The sequence below is a fragment of the Cryptotermes secundus genome, unplaced genomic scaffold (assembly GCF_002891405.2).
Source record: "Cryptotermes secundus unplaced genomic scaffold, Csec_1.0 scaffold572, whole genome shotgun sequence".
In the NCBI taxonomy this organism is placed as follows: Eukaryota; Metazoa; Arthropoda; class Insecta; order Blattodea; family Kalotermitidae; genus Cryptotermes; species Cryptotermes secundus.
This window is the reverse complement of record NW_019725849.1, coordinates 680526-695078: the sequence shown is the minus strand read 5'-3', so window position 1 is coordinate 695078 and position 14553 is coordinate 680526. Positions and strand designations below refer to the sequence as shown.

The 14553-nt window shown below is 39.3% G+C and overlaps 1 protein-coding gene across 5 annotated transcripts in view; it reads left to right on the top strand.

Annotated features, from left to right (window-relative positions):
* LOC111863752 (proton channel OtopLc) overlaps nucleotides 1-13446 on the top strand; it is an 82088-nt gene extending 68642 nt beyond the window's left edge. For all 5 annotated transcript variants that reach the window (XM_023850366.2, XM_023850365.2, XM_023850367.2 and 2 more), the window contains 5 exons: nucleotides 696-918; nucleotides 4112-4396; nucleotides 5412-5589; nucleotides 7225-7398; nucleotides 9503-13446. In XM_023850366.2, coding sequence (XP_023706134.1) covers nucleotides 696-918; nucleotides 4112-4396; nucleotides 5412-5589; nucleotides 7225-7398; nucleotides 9503-9637 — 995 coding nt within the window. In that variant the 3' untranslated portion in view covers nucleotides 9638-13446. The remainder of the gene's footprint in view (nucleotides 1-695; nucleotides 919-4111; nucleotides 4397-5411; nucleotides 5590-7224; nucleotides 7399-9502) is intronic.
* Nucleotides 13447-14553: the final 1107 nt, after the last annotated feature.

The following is a 14553-nucleotide window of genomic DNA, read 5'->3' as shown; positions in this document are numbered from 1 at the left end:
AAACATTAAAATGTATTACATTCTTTAATTCAGTTGGAAGGCCATTAAATATTTTGGTTCCCATACTAATCACCCCTCTCTTGCTATGCTCAGTATTACAAAATTGTACATACAAATTGTGTTTATGGATAGTGTTATAGCCATGAACATCAGAATACTGGGTGGTATAAATCTTGTTTTTTATTATAAAACATAGGATCTGAAAAATATATAAGGAAGTAACAGTTAAAATCTTTAATTCACGAAACAAATTTCTACAGGAAACTCTCTTTTTAACACCTTTTATCACCCTTACACATTTTTTCTACAGTTTAAATAGAGTTTCAGTCCTTTTGCACCCCACCCCAAAAAATAATACCGTATTTCAACACAGACTCAAATTTTGCAAGATACACACTTCTTAAAACAGTTTGGCTCACTGAGTCCCATAGGGATTTTATCAAATAGGTAGTCTTGCTAAGTTTTTAATACACATATTGGGTGTGGGTTGACCAACTTAAATCTTCAGTAATGCAAATACCCAAAAATTTTACATTCACTGAACAAATATTTAGTTCAGGTGGTTCCTTCAGAAGTATAAAATTTAAGTTTTGCTGTATATAGATGAGATTTTAAGGGTCACTTTTTTGATATGTGGCTGGCTGCACCATATGTATGCTGCTGTATTCACTTCATTTGATGCATTTCTGTTGCAGGGTCTGGCACTCCCACAGAGGTGGAGAACATAGCTAGTCTATTTCCTGAGGCTCTCACAGGCAATGGCACAGTGGGCTCTATTCCCACTTGTGGTCGTGTCAACATCATGGGCTCGATTGTACAGGACTCTGCCCCATATCTCTTCCCATTTATCATAGAGTACAGCCTGATCGGGGCAGCAGTCATATATGTGATGTGGAGACACATTGGACGCAGTCCAAGGTCAGCCATTTTTTTGAGTGTGAGGTGTAGCAATAGTATCAGTTGAGTGTCAAGCTTGAGAGACTCTCATGAAGGTCACTTTGAAGATTACTGTCATCTGGGATGTCATGCTATGTAGTTTTGTAGGTTGCTGCTGATATTACTGTTTTTTACTCCGAAGATGGAGGCAGCACATAATCAAAAATATAGGTAAAAATCTACCACACTATAACATGTCACATTCCAGAATATAGTATCTTTACTTTTTACTTGAATTCAGTGGATAGCTGAATCATGCAACACTGCACTGATATTGTCACTTGCTGCACAGAAGTATCAGACACATGTTGGATATAATCTCTGAACATTTTTTTTATTTGAATATGAAGGCATCAGCATGAATGAAATGCTTCACAGCACAAAATGTTATTCAGTGTAGAAGATTTCACCTGCTCAATTCAGTGAAATCCCCACTTAAAATTTCTTTGGGGAGTAGTGGATTTAAATTCTAACCTGAGGGAAACCTTAACCCTTTGCAGTCCTATGTCAGGCTGAATCTGTCAGTGAAAATTCCAAGTTCTGGTCCTACATTGGATTGAGCCTGCCATATGTTTTGCAAATTTTGCACATGATCTGGAGTCAGTCTGAGGGAGGCAAACAGAGCCAGTATATTGATCAAGCCTTCATCTGTGCAGTGGTGTTAATAAAGTATTCCTTGTAATAAATTCATGAATTTTATAACAGGGTTTGTGAAGTGTCTCCATATTCTTTTCATATAGCTCTATCCCAATGGCCTCTACCAGGTGGTGTGCATTGGACAGCAAATAAATATGTGAACAGTTGCATGATGACTTGGATTATTTCAATGAAATTAATCAGGATTCAGATATCGATGTCATTGAGCATAATGGCCCTGATGCAAGAATAAAGGGGCCTCATTTGAGTGGCAGTGATGGTAATTCTGATGATGGTCAAGCAAGTGAAAGTGGTGGTGGTGGTGGTGACAATGACAAAGACAGTGATAATGGAGATTGGACTCTCTGGGACAAAAATGACAATGATTTCTTAAGGTACAATTTTGTGCTTCATCTGGTTATAAACCACCTCAAAATGGACAAATGCCTTTGATAAAACATTTGATTTGGGTCAGGTGAGAAGATGTAACAACTGAAGAGCTGACATTATTTCATGACTATGGCAAGACATGTGAAACGTTCCATGAAGGACTTTTTCTTCAAATGTGGCTTGAGTCTTTACAGTTCTACAATGACATATTATCAAGGAAGAGATTTTTACAGTTATATTGAGATCTTTATGTCTCTGTCCTTCCTAGGGCTGCAATTAGTAAAGTAAAGAATATAACTGATTATGTTGAATCAACATTTTTGTAATTTTATTGCCAAATGCAGTATTTATCTGCAGATGAATCACCTGTAAATTTCATGTGCTATGTGGTTTTCAAAACGTACCATCACAAAAACTGACACATGTGTGTGTATATATATATACATATAATTGCTGAGTTCTCAAATGGGCATGTTTATGGCCTGATGTCCTATTATATGTTAATAACTACAGAAAGTCTGATGCATCCAGAGCTGCCATTTAACAATAGAATTTTTCTAGACCTCATAAGCAAGGTTAAAACATAACATATTAAAAAAAGTATCATTTGAGCACAGACAGGTTTTCTATTAACATTGTCTTAGCTCAGGAACTTTTGAAAAGAAGTAAAGTTCATTTGACTGGGACCCTACTACAAAATAGAAAAGGCATTCCAAAACAAATGAAGAGTAAAGCCTTGGAACAAGGAAAATGTAAAGTGGGTGCATACAGAAAACAAGATAAGTACCTCACATTAGCCTAGAATGACAAAAGAGTGGTTAGTAGGGTAAGTATGTGGCATAATCAAGATACAAAGGCGGTCTCCAAAAGACTGCAGAAGAGGTTGAAGTCTTTCAGAAGCCTCCTGCTCTGATAGAGTATACGTTTAGAAAGGGAGGAGTTGTCAGAGCAGACCACTACTCTTTCAGCTCCAGGTTCCTGGCAAAAAGTTTGAAATGGTGGAGAAAGTTATATTTCTCAATTTTTTAAGTTTCCCTTGGGAGTAGTTTCCACCTGTACAGCATGACCAGGCAGTCAGCAAACCTTCCAACTTTGTCTCACCTGAAGTTCCATAAGAAAGTGATTGAAGGGCTGGCAGGAAATATACAGAACAAAATATCCCAAAAGAGAGGAAGACCAAGTTCAACAGATGCAGAAGACAATCTGAATGGCAAACTGTACCTACTTCAGACATATGAAGGGAAGGCAACAAAGGATTTTACAGTGTGCTCCATGAGAACAGTGAAAAGAGGAACAAGAGAAATGTCGCTTTATTGTGACATGCATCCAAGGAAGCCAGGGATTTACCCCAATTAGTATATCAGTACCATTAGGTATGTAGCTAATAGAAATATTTTATATCTGATAAAGTTATAAAACAAATATCCTGTCTTTCCAGTAAGAAATTCTATGTTTTTAATTATTTTTACACATAGAGAAGAAATCTGCCACTTACACTTCATGTTGTGTTTCATTTTACAATTCTGACCATGGTCCTGAACTTATGGACACAAACAGCTTGAAAGAAAACATAAATATTATGAAATCTAATGCTTATGCCTCATATATCCTAGGTACAAAGAGGATTACCCCAGTGAGGGCTGGTGCCCAAACTGAACTACTATCCATCCTAGTAATAAACATCATACTGTAACAATAGACATGTCTATTATCATGGTCACTTTCTAGCATCTTGATTTCTTTAAAAGAAGAATTTTGGAAACTGGGTCTGTTTCCATTGTCGGGTGAAAGGGAAGCAATGCTCCTATTCGGCTGGGCCATTTAGAGTGAACTCATCTCCATTGCTGGTCTCTGTCTGGGCTGACATGTGTAGAAAGCATGACCAATTTCTGAAATGTTGTGTGTGTGAAGAAACTCAGGCTGATTCATCATGTGCAAAGTCCTGTTTATTGTTACACAACACCTTCGGAGACATTTATATACCACTTTGAGATAAATTTTTGGGTCTTTTTGATGGGCATGGTAGGAATAGTTCCTGCCTAAAACCCGATGAAAATATCCACTTTCTGAAGTTTTGTGTTTGAGAAGACAGTGTCCATAATAATGTTTAGTGTCACACATTATTCCTGTCATATTTAATATCGTGCAGGTATGTCACTGAAGAGGACCTAGAGCACCGCTTGGAGGTGATGTTGTCCCGGCGGGCTGTGGCCATGGCCCATGCTCAGCAGCATGGACGTGTAGACTGCGTGGGAGCCAGCAAGGGCCTGTTTTTTGGGCTACTGCTTCTGGTGGGATCCCTGATTTGCTTGATCTTATTCTTTGTGCTCATACATCATCCTGAGCTTGGAACTCTTGCCATCTACCTGGCAGATGTGTCACACTGTGTCCTGATGGCCCTCAGCATAATGGCCATCATTGTGGGTTTCATTCGGTGAGTGGACACATGCAAGTCACACCAGCATGAAGTTATGTTATCATGTACGAGAGTTTAGCCTTTTCACCAGTTGAATTGAGGTAAGTTTTGTTATCAGACATGTCCAATGTTTTGAGGCTAGTTTGTGTTTTGTATGGTTGATGCATGTGGTAAGATATGACAATATAATGCAAAAATTTGTTTTTCATCACTTCCTGCATATCTTACTTAAACATTTTCATTATTCAGTTTTTACAGTAAGCATGATAATATTAACTGCTTGAAAGCATTTCTCTTTGTGTAAGATGTTTAAGACATTGGAAATATATATTTTGACCAAATTAAGTGTCATTTTCCCTCTAGCTTTGTCTGGGTGTAGAACTTTGTCTTTCACGGCAAGGGAAGAACATGGACTAAGGGCATTAGAAAACGGAGTGCTGAGGAAATTACTAAGACATAAGCAGGAGGAAGTGACAAGTGGCTAGAGAAAACTGCATAAAGATGAGCTTCATAATTTGCACCCATCACTAAGCATTAGTAAGATGGTAAAACCAAAGAGGCTAAGAAGAGATGAGGGATGTATTGCACATGGTATAGCTCAGTAATGCATACAAACTCTTGGTCAGAATACCTAAATGGAAGAGACCACTTGGAAGAACTCATGGTGCATTGAAGGATAATATTAAAATAGATTTAAATAAGGTTGTTTTAAACAGGGTAATAGATCTTGAGTTTCCATGGAAGGTGCAGAATTTCTTGATTAGCTGAATGATTATTAGCTCCTCAAGGTGAAATTCCACCATGAAATTAGTTAGTTAGTTAGTTGGTTGGTTGGTTGGTTGGTTAGTTAGTTTGCTAGTGCATAGCAGAGACATGGATATTTTGAATTGCAGTTGACAAATTCTTCAGCCCTAAATTTTGAGAATCGTCACATAGTAACCTAAAGTGTCATAAAGTAGAGGCATAAGGGCAAGACATGCAAACTGTTCGCTAAGGGACATCAAATCTGAGTGCTGCATTTGTGAATTTACAGGGTGCAGAGCCTCAAGTTTCGTGCTGAGGAGCAAAGTGATTTGAACGATATTCTGCTACGCGTGTCAGCATTTGGCTTGTTCGTATACGCTGTGTTCAGTGTGATTGCTGGGTCACTTGCATTCACTCATGAGCCAAACCTCCTGGTGATGATTACTGGCCTCCTTTCCATTGTGCAGGTCAGTTCCCTATCAGTCGCAGTAAAAAGTGTGTGACACCAGAGAATGCATAAAAATAGAAGCTGAATGTCATAGGCAAGAGGGGTTGCAACCCTGCTTCATGTTCCAGATACCCCAGGTTAAGATCCCAGCCCAGAGACAGCTATCCTGACTAGGTTTATCATGTTTTTTTCTCAGTCCCTCCATGCAAATACCTGGAGAATACTTCAAATTAGGCTATGACCATTTCCTTCTGCAGCTTTTCCAATTCAGTATTCACCTCTGATCCTTCCATTCAGAGCTGTATGGTCTAAGATATAGACAGTGTCAGTAAGTAAACCATAAATAAATATGAAATAAAATAAAATAGAATACAAAAAAAAAAATAGGATAGTTTTCTGCTGTATTCATAACTGCACTGTTCTGTGACATGTCTTTTGGATTAAACAGAAGAGGGTAGGTTTGAAAAATTTGATTCATAACATACAAATTAAAACTTAGAATCATTGTAATTATACTCAAAAGGTGAAGATGAATATTCTACTGCTACTTCATTTGATTCTGACTAAGGCTTGCATTTTGCACTTCTTTCTGAATGTACAGGTCATGACAACTGCAAGTGTACTTTTACCTAAAACATGCAGAATTACTGAACGTGATCCCTGCTGCCATATCTGAGTGATAATGTTATGCTGTGTGGGACAGAAAATTGTCTAGTTTTAGGTGACATCTAGAGACCAGATGTATTTCTTTAATAATTCATAGACGAGAAATGTCAGTAGCAAATGTGGTCACTTCTCTTGTGATTGTTTCTTAGGACAGGCTACCTGAAGTAGGAAGGGATGCAGATGGGTTACGTGTCCAGTGATTCACTCAGAGGAAGCCCCAAATTAATAGGTATAAATTATGCAATAATTGACCAATGAAAACAAAATTTGGCAACACCGCACTTTACAACACTGACCCAGTGCCTTCCATTTCTGCAATTACAGCCCCTCTGGCCAGTGTAGTTCATATATGATCGGCTTCAGGTGGGACAACCCAAGCCCTTGGGTTCAAGTCCTAGTAGGGAAAAGATTTTTCTCTCCTTCAAATCATCCAGTCTGGGTCTGGGGCCCACCCAGCCTCCTATCCTGTGGGTACTGGGGACTCTTTCCTTGGAGGTAAAGCAGCCAGGGTGTGAAACTGACCACTCATCTCCAACTAGTGCCAAGTTCAAGAATACATGGATCTATACATCTACTCCCCCATATGACTTAGTGTCATAGTGGGTAATTAGTTAAGCACAGGGGTAACTTTACCTTTTTACCTGTCATGCTGGCTGCAACATTTGCAAATGTTGAGCATCGGGTCAGCCTGTGTCTCCAGGTGGAAGGAAACCAGTTTCAGTATCTTCTGTAACTGAATTATCTCAATGTCTCTCAAGGCATATACTTGCCACATTTTGTTTTTAGTGGTAAATAATTGCATGACTTTTAATTCTTAATGTGGGGCATCCTCCAAGTTAATCAATCTGTGTACACATGTTTCTTGTTTCTGGAATTCTTATGTAAAATGAAATTCTTCTCACAAGAGTTGTCTGTGACTGATCTTGATAAGTATAAAAATTTTACCATCCATATGGTTTACCTGACATACTTAAGTGTATATATACAGGTGGTACTGCAGCTGTTGTTCATTGCTGATGTGGCCCGTCGCCGTGTCCACCTACCAGAGCATGATCGTAGCAAGCCAGGGCGCCAGGTGGTGACGTTTCTGCTCATATGTAATGTTACCATGTGGGTGATCTACACATTTGAGGCACAGAAGGTCATTGCTAACCCAGTACAGGTATGTGGCTGAAATAATGCTCTGCCCTGAGCAGTTTGGCTGAAACTCATAGTCAGAGATGTCCACTTAAAATCTTGTCTGGTTGCTGGCTGTCCTACAATTCTTTATGGTATTATCCAGAGCTGGGGCAGTCAGTATAGCAACTGGCTACAGGCTGGACAATGGAGGGGTCAAAGTTTGAATCCAGGTAGAGTCAAGAATTTTCTCTGCATCATCCAGACTGGCTCTGGGGTCCACCCAGCCTTCTATTGACTGGGTACCAGGGGCTCTTTCCCCGGGGTTAAACGGTAGGAGCGTGAAGCTGACCACTTGCCTCCAACTAGTGCCAAGGTCAAGAAAATCCTTACCTGCTCACCATTCATGCCTATCATCTCATCTGGCATTATACAACATATACAGGGGTTGAACAAAATAATGGAAACTTTAGAGACACTGTACACATTTCTTTATTACTATGATGTTGGACCACCTTATGCTATCAGATGTATTCCTTCTTGGAATAGGCTTATTCAAGTATTGAACAGTCTCTAGCAGAATTTTATACCATTCCTCTAGAAGAACACCTTTCAATTGCTTTAGAGGTGTTGGAGGTGGGAACTCTTCCTAAATCTGTAGCCTCCAAAACTGGCAAGAATGGTCCAGTGATATTCAAATCTGGTGATTGCGTTGGCCAGGGAAAATGCTGAAGTTAACCTTCATCATCTTCAACCCATGACTGAACAGTTCCAGCTGTGTAAATGCAAGCATTGTCATCTTGGAAAACAGCATTGTTGTTCTAAAATCAATCTGGATCATGGAATGCACCTGACTACACAACCTATTTACATAGTCCCTTGCAGTTATTCGGCCATGAAGGGTAATATTGGGACCAACAGAATACCATGATATTGCTGCCCAAACCATCACAGAATCTCCCCCATGTTTGACTGTTGGAATGAGGCATGTGGGATTTTAAGGCTTCCTTGGGGTTCTTTAAATGTGAACTTTTCCTAATGTAGGGAACAGTGTGAGGGTCCACTCATCTGATCATATCACATATGCATTTCCAGTTGTCTCATGTCTGGGTCTTACGGTCATGACACCATAATTTACACATCTGAGCATTACTTTCCATTAAGAAGTTTCGCAATTACAGCCCTACCATGGATGTTGGATCTGTGAAATTCACATCGGACAGCTTTTGGGAAATAGGATCTTCAAGATCCTATGCGATTCATGCTTAAAATATTTCGTTTTTCTACCATTTTCTGCTTTTTGTCTTTTGCACAGAAGTCTCTATTATGTTGTTTAGTTTTGAAGGAAAATTCTGACATTTGTAGCATTCTACTCAGTAGTGAAAGGACATAATTGTATGATACTGCATCTTAGACTTGAAGGTTTATGGAAACTGCGCTTACTTCAGACCATTCCCGGGTCTGGTCAAGTGGGATTTGTGGTGGATAAAGTGGCACTGGGGTAGGTTTTCTCCAAGTACTTTGGTTTCCCCTGCCAATCTTCATTCCACCAAATTCTCCATCATCATAATCACCCGGGGCAGGCTACAGTAGGCCAATCAGTGGCCGCCGTGCCGAGTGGACCCAGTTGGATTCCACCCCCCCACTAAGCGAATTAACATTAAGTTTTCTTGACAGCCTGTGCAGAAATTTAGTCTTATGGGGAAAATCATTTCTTTCATGTCTTCATTTGTCACCATCTTTCTTCCTTTCCTTTAGCACTTTCATACCTTCATCTCCTTCCCTGTTATTCCCTTTTATTTCTTCATTCTGTAATTACTGCTCTTCACCTTCTATTTTCTCTGACCTTTATAGTAACAGTTCAGGTAAATATCACTAACAGGCTTTTGTGATTGCATAAGATGTGACAGTATGTGTATATGTTTCTGAAGGCCAACAGTTAATGCTACCGAGAGTAATTGTGTTGTCTCACAGCCCAATATATAAAACACAACTTTTTTGTAACATTTGCATTCTGTGCAAATGAGGACATATATGCAACTGCCTTTTATGTGCAAGGTAATTTGGTTTAAAAAAATATGCATTGTTTGAATGTGAATCTTTAACATGTGCCTTCTGTGGCCCATAACAAGAACCTTGTGTGACTGCAGCTGGATTTCTATGGTTTCCTGGCCTGGGTGATAGTCCAACGGGTGACGCTGCCACTGTGCATCTTCCACCGGTTCCATTCAGCTGTGACGTTGGCGGAAATTTGGAAGACAAGCTATAAGGCCCGTCTGGAGTAGCGTGGACGCCACTGATGATTCAGTTGTTTGTCATGACAACTATCTCATGTGTGCAAAGACAGAACTTTGTCATCATTTTCTTTTGTATTCAGTGGCCGAATTCCTCATGAAATTTTAATGTCCTACTAAGGATAACTTTTGGTTTTAGTGTGCTGTGCTGGACTGGCACTGCACTGTTGGGTGGGATTGCCCCCAATGATGCTACACAAGGTGGTCAAGCTGAGTCACTACGAGGCACTTTTATGTGACCCTCTGACCTGTCACTTATTGGGAGCAACTCCGCTATTTGAGAGAGAGAGAGAGAGAGGCAACTTGAAGTCAAAACATTTTTAACTTGCATTTAATGTTACTAAGCGTATTTATTATAATTACTAATATTGACAGCTCTGAGTCATGAATGAAGGTAGGTGGCCATCAGTATTGGTAATAATCTGTGTAGATTGTGTCTATTAATGCAGTGTCAATACGAACTGGTGCTGCAGGTGCAGGAGCATTTGCCAATTTGAGTCACAGAATTTCAAAATTTTCTTCTGTGGTTCTCCAAATGTATAGAATGTAAAATGTTTGTGAAGCAGATGGTGGCATTATGCTCTCATGGTGCATTAAATTCAAGTCCTACTTTAACAGACTGGAGCTTGTTACTGCTGTTAATTTCTTGGCAGTGGCATTGGTCTCAGTATGGCCAATATCTTTTTATCAATTCAATGTGTACAGTTAGATGTATGCTCTCAATTTGTGGACCACTTTGTTCAAATACACATGAGAAAATTGTTATTTTTTTGTTGGCATTTGAATTTATTTAAAAATCTGGAACTATAGTACAAAAAGATGGAATACGTAGAAATCTCTTGTAGTATTTTTTAAGTGTACAAGATGTCACTCCTTGTACATTGGTAGCCCATTTGTTGTGAGTCAGTGTGTTCATTATATAAAGAATGATTATATATATACACATATATGTGGACCTATTGTCTGTTCAAAGTTTGAGAATATTGCCTCAAAGATATTTGTGGCAAGTTTTTCAATGATTCACGAAGAAAACTTTGTCTCATTGCTGTTATTTATTTAAATTTCACTGCCGTACTATTACCCTACTGTAACTATTCAGAAACACTTAAACACCACTAACATATGTCAGCAACCTGATTCCCGTTCACTTGGTGATGAATACAAGAGGCTTCTCCCCACTGGATAGATGTCGGCCATAGATGTAATAACACAACAGTATTACATGTAGGGCGGTTACTACTATATATTCCGAACGCGAAGTGATTTAGAATAAGAAGTTCTGGGAAGAACTAATCACCTGTTTTTCTTTAAAGCAACATAGACTACACAGAAAATGTCCAACAATTCTTCTACTGTTACATGTGTATTTGTTGCCATGGAAACATGTTTACTGAGCCATTGCTTAGCAACCACGCAATTACCAAACAGCCGAGCCACTACATAGCAACCAAACCATTCCCTAACACTAGGGGGGGATACACAGACACACAGGGAAAGCAAGCTAACAACAGAGGAACTGTTGGAGGTGGTGTTTTCTGTGGTCTGACCAAAGGTTCTATCAAGATGACAGCCCTCTGCTCAGGGTCATGGTTAGCAGTCAGTTGCAGTGCGCAGAAATCTGAGAGTTGGAAGACCTAAGTACCAAGTCATTGCCTAGCAATGGCCATCTTCTTGGTGCTTCTCTGACTGCAATATTCTGGCCTTCAGGCATCATATTGCATATCACATATGTGGTTATATGGTATTGTACTGGTCATCTCTTCTGGCTCCACTGTTCTGGTTTTAAACAGTTAGGGGAGGATACACAGACATTCAGACAAGAAGGTGATGCCATAAGCCTCCATTTTACCCTCCTTTCTTTATTTTGAATAAGAGTTGCGGTAAGAACTAATTGCCTACTTTCCTCTGGTATGACACTAACTGCATAGATCAAAAAATCCTTCTATTGTTGCATGTGTATTTGTTGCCACAGAAAAGTGTTTATTGAACTGTTGTCTAACAACAATCATCTTTTCTGGCTTCATTATTCCTGCATTCAGGCAATAGAGGGATACAAAGACACAGCAAGGTGACCTATAAACTTCCTTTTATTTTTTCAAAATAAGAACAGACTAAAAAAATAAAAGGAATCTTATGAGATCACCTTGCTACCTGTGCGCTTGTGTGTCTGTGTTTCCCTCCATAAATCCTGAGAGCAGGAATAGTGGAGCAAGAAGATAACATATAAACACAGTGCAAAATGTAATATGACACCTGAAGGCCAGAATATTGCAGTCAGAGAAGTGCTGCAGAGATCGTCATTCATAAGCAACAGCTCAGAAATTAGGTCTTCCAAATCTCAGGTTTCTGCATGGTGTGACTGACTGCTAACCTCAGTCCTGACTCAATCACTCATTCACTCACTCACTGCTGAACTGCTGCTGGTCCCCGCCAGCAGAGTGATTCTTGGTTGCAAGTCTCACATGACTAATGACCATATTTTACTGTCTGATGCCTCTTGGAGCTTCACACTCTCCAGCAGCCCTGACCAGACAGTCTTTAAGTCAGACCTCAGAGAAAACACTGCCTCCAACAGCTCCTCTGTTGTTAGCCTACTTTTCCTGCATGTCGGTATGTGTATACCCCTTGTCATTGCTAGGCAAGGGCTTGGTAAACACATTCCCGTGGAAATTAATACACATGCAACAACAGAAGAATTGTTGGATGCATCATCTTCTGTGGTCTGTGTTGTATCAGAGGAAAGTACTGATTTCTCCTTACCAGAACTTGAATTTTTTCAGAATAAGGAAAGTAGGCTATTGAAGTACCTATGTTCTGCTGCTGTGTTGCAAGCAAATTGCAAGGAGGATGTGCCAATCACTATGGTCTTTGGCATGGGTCAGCCTAGTTTAGTGCTATCTCAAAAGTCAATTGCTCAGTTCTCTGTGTGAAGAAAGGCACAGTGTAAAGTCACAAATCATCTGTTTGCTCACAGTATGCCCGATTCATCTCGCGCTGCTCCTCATGTCACCCCACAGTTCTTTTTGTGCTCATTTTCTATTTTTAGATAAAAAAGTTGTGAAGCAGTTACTTCTGTACATAAGAGTGTGTGGATGTCTTGTTTATATAATTTCAAGCTTTCTCAGATGATCAGCCTTGTCAGTGGGGTTAGCATTCGATATTTCAGAGACTGGGTCTCTCTCCCTTATCAGGAGTGATAATGGAGACATATTTAAAACACTGGACACTAACGCCACGTTGATATGGCTGGTCACCTGAGAAGACTTTGTTGGATATTTTATTTAATTTAGCATATCTGATTAAATTTCCAGTTTTGTTCTTTGTCTCAATTGAACTAGAATGAAAATTAATTATTTGGTATATTTTAAATGTTACTGCCGTGATCTTTGTAAATACATCAGCACTTGTGGAGACAGTGTAGGAGTTTGCTACCATGTAAACAGAGCAGGTTGTGTAAGATTGTGTCTCCCTCCATTTCTGTAATAATATTGTAGAGATGGTTGTATTTTTCTTGTATTTAATGTGGTGTGTGTGTCTTATGTACCTCACTGTGAACTCCCACAAGAAACCGTAAGTGGCTGGAGAGTTAATATGGATCATTGTTTAACCAGACATTAGAACACATTCTGTTTTCACTGACCACTGTAATAGAACTCATTTGCACATTCTTTTTTACTTTTTATAAAATAACATGTATTTTCTGTAAACTCCCAGTTTCTTTCATACAGATTTTGTACAAAAACTTCATTGAATATAAGTATTATACATGTGCCAGAATAAAGTTATTATTAGATGTGCTATTTGCTTACTCTTATTTGTCATTATCCAGCCAGATGAAGCCTGTGTCTAAAGAGCTGTAATCTTATTGCAAAACCTGAGCTCAAACAGAATGCTTATAGTATCAAATGATTTCAGGCTCACATGCACCATGTCTTCTTATAAAACTTACTAAAAGTTACCGACTTAAAAGTTTTACACATCATAGAGATTTTCACTTATTACAAGTTATTTATTACATGTAAGCTTTGAGGTTTTCACGGCAGTGACTATGAAGAAAGCAGTCTTCTGGGATGTGGCACCATGTAGATGTGTGTTAACCGATGTTTCGGAGGAACGTATCGCCTCCATCTTCAGGGTAGAAGAAAAAATAAGAAAATTCCCAAGCGAAGAGACCGTGAGAACTGAAGATGGAGGCGATATGTTCCTCTGAAACGTCGGTTAACACCACATCTACATGGTGTCACATCCCAGAAGACTGCTTTCTTCATATTCATTACATGTTTCGACCTATAAGGTCATCATCAAGTGTTTTAAAATTATAAATTATAAATGAGGAAACTGTTGTATTTCTGTATAGTGGTTCTTGCTCTTTATTATGTAGTCCCTTCTATGAGCACATGTTGTTCTACAGGCAGAAGTGCAGCAGGATGCTACAATATAATACGATGAGAGTGCTCATTATATGCAATGGAACCAATAAAAGTTCAAAAATGGATTCTGCATTTGGTAGGTGCAAGTGGATTATAGTAGTGTCCCCGCCATGTCATGGGCATTTGGGTGACCTGCTTATATAAAGTATGGAGCATGACCATAATATTTACAATATGGACTCTAAATGTAAAAGGTAAAGCTGTCCCTGTACTTATCTAATTAAGCACTACACCATGAAGGCATATGATGGAGTGGATGTATAGAGTCATTTTCTTGCGCTAGCTGCAGTTGAGTGGTCAGATTCACACACCTGCTGCTTTACCCCTCAGTAAAAAGCCCCCAGTACCCACTGGATAGGGGGTTGGGCGGACCCCAGAGCCAGTCTGTATGACATGAAGTGAAAATTCTTTCCCCCACCATGACTCAAACTCCAACCCCTTGGTTATTAAGCCCATAGACAGGCACTATACCAATTA